Below are 8,949 nucleotides of genomic sequence, written 5' to 3'. Positions count from 1 at the left end.
TTAAAATAAGAAAAATAAATATAAATTGAATAAATATCTCCTAATACACTATAAATAAATCTCCATTGGCTCATGTCCAAAGATGGATTAAAAAAAAAAGCAATCGAAATGTAATATGTTCTGACTTACATAGGATGTAGAATTATCTTTTCTAATTCACGAGACTGTAAGAGAAACAACTTTCCAATAAAACAAAATGAACCAAACTTTAAAAACTATCAACAAATATATTTATTGTGGTGGCTTTCCCCCCTACTAGATACACCTTGTTAGAAAGTAGTATCCTTTTTAGTTCAGGTGGACCATTAAGCAGGTAATAAAATGGTTTCTCCCTCATTGAGAAAGAAAACACATAACTTTGCAAACATGTTATATTCTCCTTGCTCTAGTTTTTGTGTTCTATGAATCAGAATCTTCTAATAAGTATGATTTTGCTTTTGGAAGTAAGTTACAGGTACATGTTTACAGACTTATATAACCCAAGGGGTAGCAGAGGCTGAACCACACAGTGCTGACATAGACTGGAGGCCTGTTCCGGGGAATCACAACCCTTCACAGTTTTGGAAAGCACAAAAGTCATCTCCAACTCTATGGTTTCTTCCACATTTTGCTTTTCTCCAGTCCCAGACAGTATATTTAACTCTAGGTGCACTCTCATGCTTCTTGCCGGACAGGACGAGGGCAATAGAACTGATCTGAAAACAGTTGTTTCTGTGGTGATAGTTCTTAGGATTCCAAATGCCAGGCCCTAGCATCGGAGCACTCTCTAGATCTCCTGGACAGACAACACTGTCCTTTGAAAGATGTGTCTCTCCCCTGATCTCTTATTTGTTTTGAAGGGATACTGTGTCTTTGAATTTGCAGAACTATCTTTTGCTTCTTAAAATAATAGCTTGAAAAAATATTTTTTTAATAGGGAAAAGATGTTGCTTTTCCAGATGTCATCATTAGGTTGTTAGAACTTATAGCCTATTGAGGATTATGTACAAACGTTCTTGTCTCTTAAAAATGTGCAGAAGCAAGTACGATAACCACTCGAAAGCATCCCTTCTTTGAACTTTGGGCTCTGTTGTTGGTAATTATGCTTGTATGAAGATAAAACAACTATTTGGAATGTTGTTTGGACCGAGCAGTAACTGACACATTGTCCGTTTGTGATCCTAATGGCTAGAGCACCTGTCCTGGTGCTCCCCCTGTCCTGGGCATCTGGTGGAGATAGCAGCATCACGAATCTACGACAATCTCATGGGACCCTCTAATGCACAGTGCTGACGGATACCGACTTCTGTTGTTTGTCTTGGACCTTTCGCTTCTTCTGCTGCTGTTTATTTTCTCGTTGTTCTGGGGTTTCTCTGCTGGGTTCCAGACCTCTGTTATCAGGCACTGCGTCCTTATTTTCTTCTTTATTAAGTTTTTTTCTTTTCCTCTCCCTTCCTTTTTTTCCTGAAATGAAAGGATACGCCTTTAAAAAATACATTCAATTATGTTCTATTTGGTTATTCTAAGTTTTTAAAAACGAGTTGATTTTCTCTTGGGTTGCATACTATACTCATAGATACCAAATATCTACTATATAAAACCATTCACTCAACTACTCTTTCTTAAGTTCATATTATATTTCAAGCCATATAAACATGAAACACATACAAAATATAATGAAGCAATTAGTAGATAATAGTTCTGAACTCTAGAGGATTTTATTGTTTTAAGTTTGGTAATATTTTACTTGATAGTTACTTATGGATATTTAATAGAAAGTTTTGAAGATTTCTTGCCACATAAGAAATTTATCAGTGAGTATATATTATCTGGCTCCTATTAAGGCACTATTTTATATTCAAAAATTTCCAAGTAGCATTTACATATTTGCAATCTGTCAATATCTGCATGCCATCTACTAGAACTAATTTATATAACAAATATGCAAAAAATAGTTCATGAAGAATATCAGGATAACTTTAACATGAATATTTGTATGTTGATCTTAATTTCCAGGGGCAGTGGTGACTATAACACCAATAACCCTATAGTAGAAGCTACAAGGGCAGGGACATTGTGTATCATTCAATCAAATGAGCCGTTAATTATTGTATATTTATTGGCTTCCATGGAGGTCTCTGACATTAAGCTGGGACTGAGGCAAAGATTTTAAGTCAGGTTCACACTATGAGGCATTTTACAAAGTGGGATCAACATGACTTTAAAGCTTTTTATGTGGAAAGGCATATTGTGAGGTAGACTGGAGCCTGAGTAAAGAACTGAATTTCTGTTGGCATTGAAGAATGGCTGAACATTTTAGAAGAGAATAATATAATTAAAATGCATGAGCCTGGCATCAAATAGGATCGATTGTTTTTATTTATTTCCAAATAGTGAATTAACTAGATGTTTTACTACCATGTAAACATTTTACATATACAGTCAACAATGTAAAATAATTTCTGAGAGCATGATTTTAGGAGCATCCATTAATACATAAATCCCAATGAGAAATAACTAATTATCATCGTAAATGAAAATTAGGAACCGACTATTCCTTGATGTAGAACAAATTCTTATAACTCATGTTCCCACCTACTAAGCCATATAAAATTTGATATTAGTCTCTGTCTACAAAAAGCTACTTTGGACAAAGGTATTTTGGGGAAATTATTTGCATGAGAGAACCAAAATATTTTCATGTCCTGAAATAGGCTGCAAATATTGAATTCAGTGGTTTGGCTTTCCTTTCCTTGAGCTCTGGTTTCAGAATCCCAGGGAGCAATATTATTAATAGTGCATATGTGTACTCGGCCAATACAATCTCCTTGGATTAATGATTTTATGCCACAACTAGCTTTGTCTGAGACTATATTTACAAAAGCTTCCAGTTACTTTATGAAAACCTGCCTTGTTAGGCTCAACATAACACACCTCCAAATTCTGGACTGTAAAAGGACAGTTCATGAAAATGGGAATTCAGACCACTGTACAGCAAATTGTTTTGGATATGTAAAGATGAACTTCATGAAAATGGGAATTCAGACCACTGTACAGCAAATATCAAATTGTTTTGGATATGTAAAGATGAACAAAAAAATATTGGAGTTGACTATGAGGCCTGGTGCACTAATTCCATTCTTCTTTTCGCTTAAAAGAATACGTCTGGATTGATAAGATTCTGTGGAAGAAATCCATGTTTTGTTTTGTCTTGTTTTTCCTCCGATACTGGCTTTAAATACTACACATTGGAAGTGTTGACTTGCACTTGGTAACTAAACAGAGAAAAATGAAGAGTAAATTTACCGTACTGAATATGTAGCATAGTTTAATTTTCATAAAGCCTCACAAATTGAAAGAATGAAATGCTGGTTCTCATGGTATGTGCTTGGTTTTCAGAAGGACATGGCTACAGAGGTTAGATTACATAATATTTCCATTTTGAGGAGCATTTTGGAGGTGTTCAAGTTCAACTCTAAAAAAATTGTCAGTGGAAATCATTCCAAAGTTTCATAAAAACTACTGACCCCAAACAAAATGTTACTTTGATGGAAATCATCCAAAAGTTCAGTGTTTGACATTGTTCTCTTGATGATGGTCCAACATCTTACAGCTGTGATCCCAACCATAATGTTTTGAACACATAACTAATATATTGTTTTTTTCCTGGTCACAGATTGATTTATATGTTTTTTAGCCACTTGTGACAACATACTCAACTTACAGTGCATTTCTGCTTATTAGCAAACTGATATGATTATTTCTTAAGACAGGCAGAAACATTTTTGGAAGTAGCTTGTATTATAGTTTTATAATCCAAGGAATAGCTATTTAGTCTGGGCGGTGAGTGAAAGGGAAGGCTGTAGTAAAGTAACAGGAAACTAGCACATTGTACATTGTTGTTGCCCAACAGAGAGCTATTGCACAATAGAAAAATGGGATTATTATTTTTTACAGGCCATGTGTTCGTGGTTGGAAACACTAACTACCCTTTTGCATAAATAATATATTTTCCTCTTGTCCAAGAAATAAAATAGAAATGCAGAAGAGTCGCTGTAGTCCATTAAAAATCATGTGCAATTTGGAAAATTTTGCAAGGTTTTCATTAGAGAGGCCTCCTTTTTCTCTTCTGGTGACTTTTCATTGATGTGGTCAATAGTTATTTTTATATTTTTTGGGGTAATTTTGCAAACTAAGCATTCCAGTTATCACAATCTTACATGTATGTGTTTGTATTTTCATTCATTGATTATGTGTGTGTGTGTGTGTACATGCACACGTGCCCCAGAATTGGGCTGTAGATCGTTCTTATGATTAAAAGAATGTTCATCTTCCCTTACTGTTCTAGCTAAAAGAGTGGTGTTTGGGTAGAAACCATCAAAAGGGAAATTTCCTTTAGTAATCAAGTACAATTTGAGCTCCTACAGGGAAGCACTATGGGGTCATGCTGTAGACCACTGTCTTTAGAGTCAGAATAACATGGTGTTCAAATTCTAGGTCTGCCACTACCTGTTGTTTGACTTTTGGCACTCAACATTGTTGATATCTCTCAGAATTAATTGCCTGATATTTAAAATGTAGATAATCATTAATACATGTTAAACTTTGTAGGGATTACACAAGATGCTTGCAAAGCACTTAGCGTAGTGCCTGGCACACATTAATCACAGGAGAAGTGAAAGCTAATGTCATTAACTCATTCCACAAACATGAATTAAACCTCGACTCCATGCTAAAAATTGTGCTAAAACATGGAGATACAAGAGAGACATGGAGACAGACACAATAATGAGAGTCACAAGCTAATACTGAAATAGAGGTCTGCACAAGATCCTTTTGGGAGCGCAGAAAGGAGAGCACTGAACTCTGCCAGTGGAGATGGAGAAAGACTCCCCAGATGGGGTGATGTTTGAGTTGAGCCTTAAAGAATGAGTGAGCGCTTCCCAGGATGATGAGGGAAGAAGGTCTGAGGGGCCGTGTCAGCAGCATGAAGGCATGCAAGGACATGGTGAATCTGGAAAACTGAAAGTAGCCTTCCTTGGTTTGATCATGGTTTATATATAGGATATTACCCAGAGAAACTGGAACGATATACAGGGCGTGATTGCCATATTGGGAGTTTGTCCTGAGGACCAGTGGTTCTGAAAACTGGAGAAGGGCAAGTATCAGAATCTGAGAGCAGGGCAGAGTTGCAGTGTTTCTGTGACTAGTTCAAAAAGGCCAACAAGATGTTTTGAGATATAACTTTATTTCCTGTTTCATAAATACTTCTGTAAGTAGTAAGAATCCATACAGGAGTATAGGCAGTGACTGGTATTCAGACGATATAGCCACATATTATCTAAGATTTTGTTGCAAACCAGAACCACGTAATTGAATAGGTGACTGACATTTTGGGGATTCTAAAATTAATGTTTCATTAATACAAAAATAGAGTCATTATGAAGGCACTTCCTAGGGCCTTTTGCAGGCCAGGTTTCCAAGCATAGATGACTTTTAAAAACGCGGAGTTTTAGGCCTCACCCTTGGAGATTATGATCCAGTAGTTCTAATGATGGGTCCAGGAACCTATAGTTAACGACAGGTTCACCCCATTCTATTCTGATGTGCAGCACATTTAAGAACCATAGCGGGAGCTCAACAGATGGTCCAATTTTCTTAAATATATACTCTCAAAATTTATTTCACATCATATAATTTCTCATTTAATTTCTTATATATTTTCCCAATGGATAGCAAATATTTTTGGCTTATTGTTGCTACTAATATTTTAAAATATATTTTTATTGATTTCAAAGAGGAAGGGAGAGGGAGATAGAAACATCAACGATGAGAATAACCGATTGGCTGCCTCCTGCACACCCTACACTGGGAATTGAACCGGGGCCTCCTGGTTCATAGGTCAACACTCAACCACTCAGCCACGCCAGTCAGGCATGTTGTTACTAATTTTTCAGGCAGGTTTTCTGATTAGGTACATTGGACATAGGTACCTAGATACAAAATAAAAATTAGTTGCTAATTGTCTTTAAAAAACCTGTTCAAGTAGAAATATGAACTAGAAAGCATAAAGATGTAAAGGGAACAAAGAGAGAAGAAAATGATGAGTTATTTTTCCTAAGTTTTGTATTACATATTTAAGTTCCAAATGAAAATGGAAACCATAGAAAATGCTCAATTACCTTTTTAAATGTAACAAGGTTATGCATAAAAAGGTTACTTCCATATAATCAAAAATAGGACTGATTTATTGAAAATTACTTAAAATATAAATATCAGCCCGTGATTTTCTGGATAGAAACATCTGTGTTGTGTGTAGGTCTTTAGAAAAGCTACCGCTTAGTGAAATTCTTAAAAGACACCACTAAGGGGAGCCATTGAGCTTTAAGTAGCTCCAGTTGCAAGACAAACCTATTTTTTCTCAAAAAGCTAAAAATGTATCCCACACTCTATTCTGAGAACTAAATATCACTAAATTTACAACTCAACCCAATTAAATAATTATCCCATTCAAATTTAAAATTTTGCTAGGTCTTTTGCTTTATTGGGTATGGCATGAAATTGTTGGACACCCATGGCTTTATACACTTCAAAAAAGGCACACATGGTGTGAAAATGCAGTTAATGTGATGATTTTTTAATGTAGAGTTGCACCGGATTTTTATGTATAAAGAATGAAAATGCCAACTTTTGTTCTTTTTAGTTAATTTGCAAAGGCAGGGGAATTGCTACATTATAAGTACTTCAGCAAATATGATCTATTGTATAGATCAATATACATTTAAAGGCATTTGAATTGTGGATTATATATAAACAGAAGGGCTTGGCAATGGTGAAGAACATAGCTGAAAGTCAGCAAGGCTAATTCCTTCTCAGCTACATTATTACCAAATGGAACTGATTTGAGAAATGCATTCAAATCTTTTGTCTTTCGTTTGCGTGTTTCTTTTAATAAAATAGAAATACTTATTTCCTGGCTATTATTTTAACCTAGAAATTTATAACAGTATGGTGGAAAATTAAATAATAGATAACTTTAAAATGGGCACTTAATTTATCTAAATTGAAATGTAAAGCTACCTGAAAGTATCTACTCCATAATTTTAATACATGAATTACTTCAATTGCATTTCTATTTAACTTCCAAGATGTTTCTGATTAATTACTCACAGAGAAATAATTTGACACACCATTACACACTCTACTAGATGTTCTTAATTTGGGAAAATTACCTTCAACCCATTTTTGCAAAGTTAGTTCTGATCATTAAAACATATTAAGATGGAAATAGCATGTTGCCACCAATTGAAAAGAGCCAGTTTAAGAGATGCGTTCTATTTGTGTCACATGCTTGGGGGAATTCTGAACTAAGACTGTCCTGATGTGAGACAATGAGAGTAAATTTTAGGAAGTGAAAGGATAGACCCAAGCTTCTTAACATGCACTCAGGGTCCTTGCCTGGTGACATCCATTTCCATAGCCTCACACTGCTCTTCCTAGTGCCCCCTGCACTCCACTCACCACAACCCACAATATTTACTGGCCCCAGATATTTTATACATCACCCTAAAAATGCCTTCTTTATTGCTTGCTCCCACCCTGATCTTTTTCTACACGAGGTTATATATAATTCTATTTTCTTTGCTCCAAAAACTTCCAATTAGTAACCTGTTGCAATTTAATCAAGATGTGATGACTTGGAGAGCTGCTTTTTAAAAATAGGAAGAGGAATGATAACAAAAATTTAATGAATACTTATATGTATCAGGCATATTTCTAAGCAAGAGCATCGTGTCTAAAATCTCTATTATAACCCTCTTTAACAGATGAGGAAAATGAGGGCTCTCAACCCCTGTACTCTTCTGCTTCCACATGATGTCTCCGTGGACACCTTGTTTTATTTCGCACTTAAGCTACTGAGAAAAAAAAAGTGTCCAGGTGTGAACTTATTAAATAGATGTTTTATAAAAATTAAGGTGAAGGACATATTTACCCTCTTGAAATTTGAATTTTCTGAGTAGCGAGTCACTCATCAGAGTCTAATGGCGAAAAAAAGTGTCCAGGTGTGAACTTATTAAATAGATGTGTTTTATAAAACTTAAGGGGAAGAACATATTTAACCTCTTGAAATTTGAATTTTCTGAGCAGCGAGTCACTCATCAGAGTCTAATGGCATTTTGTGTCAGCACCATTCAGTTACCTCATTCTCTACTCTCTTCTTTTTTTGTTGTTGACACAAGTATATTTATTTTCCTGTATTGTCACCCTTCCCCAAACATGTAGAGGTAAGATACAATATATATGTAATTTGAAATTATTTATATGGCATATCTAATTTACAAACTTTATTTTATATTTAAGCTATCACCATTACATTTTGAAATCCTAATAAAATTATCAGAGATTTTTATATTTTTTTACACTTAAGACAAAAAAGGAGAAAAAAAACCTGTATGACTTCAAAATGTAAAATTCCTCTGAGGTTTGAATGCAGTCCTATCGATTCATTTTACAGTAAACATCCTAAATATCAATAATCACATTAAAAAATCTATATTTCCATAATCTGGATTAGCATAATAAACTGTTTTTGCCAAATAAAATACTTTCCTTGTAAATTGATTATGTCAATAGGCCTTTATAGATTTTTTTTCCTTTGGTTGTTCCAATAATTTCACTCCAAACTAAAGACTCAAGTCAGATGTCTTAACCCAGGGAACTCCATTGCACCTCATTGCTCCTGCTGCCCAGAAATCTAGCCTGGACTCCTTGCGTTCAAATGGGACTTTAGAGTTTGAAAGAAACTGTTAAAGATATTGAATATTGCATACTAGAATGCTTTCCTTTTGGAAATTAGTAATAAAAGGATACTTAAAAGTGCAATGAGGAAAAGTACCTAGAAATTTACTATTTGCAATATTTACAATGTACTCATTATAAAAGTAAAGGTTATTCTGTATTTCATTTCAT

At 34.8% G+C, this 8,949-nt stretch overlaps 1 protein-coding gene across 1 annotated transcript in view; it reads right to left on the bottom strand.

Annotated features, from left to right (window-relative positions):
• Positions 1 to 241: 241 nt before the first annotated feature.
• Positions 242 to 8,949, bottom strand: part of RSPO3 (R-spondin 3) — an 83,966-nt gene continuing 75,258 nt past the window's right edge. The window contains exon 5 of the mRNA XM_005858963.2: positions 242 to 1,443. Within this exon, the coding sequence (XP_005859025.1) occupies positions 1,256 to 1,443 (188 nt within the window). The 3' untranslated portion in view covers positions 242 to 1,255. The remainder of the gene's footprint in view (positions 1,444 to 8,949) is intronic.

The sequence above is a fragment of the Myotis brandtii genome, unplaced genomic scaffold (assembly GCF_000412655.1).
Source record: "Myotis brandtii unplaced genomic scaffold, ASM41265v1 scaffold123, whole genome shotgun sequence".
Taxonomy (NCBI): Eukaryota; Metazoa; Chordata; class Mammalia; order Chiroptera; family Vespertilionidae; genus Myotis; species Myotis brandtii.
This window is presented reverse-complemented; position numbering and strand designations above follow the sequence as displayed.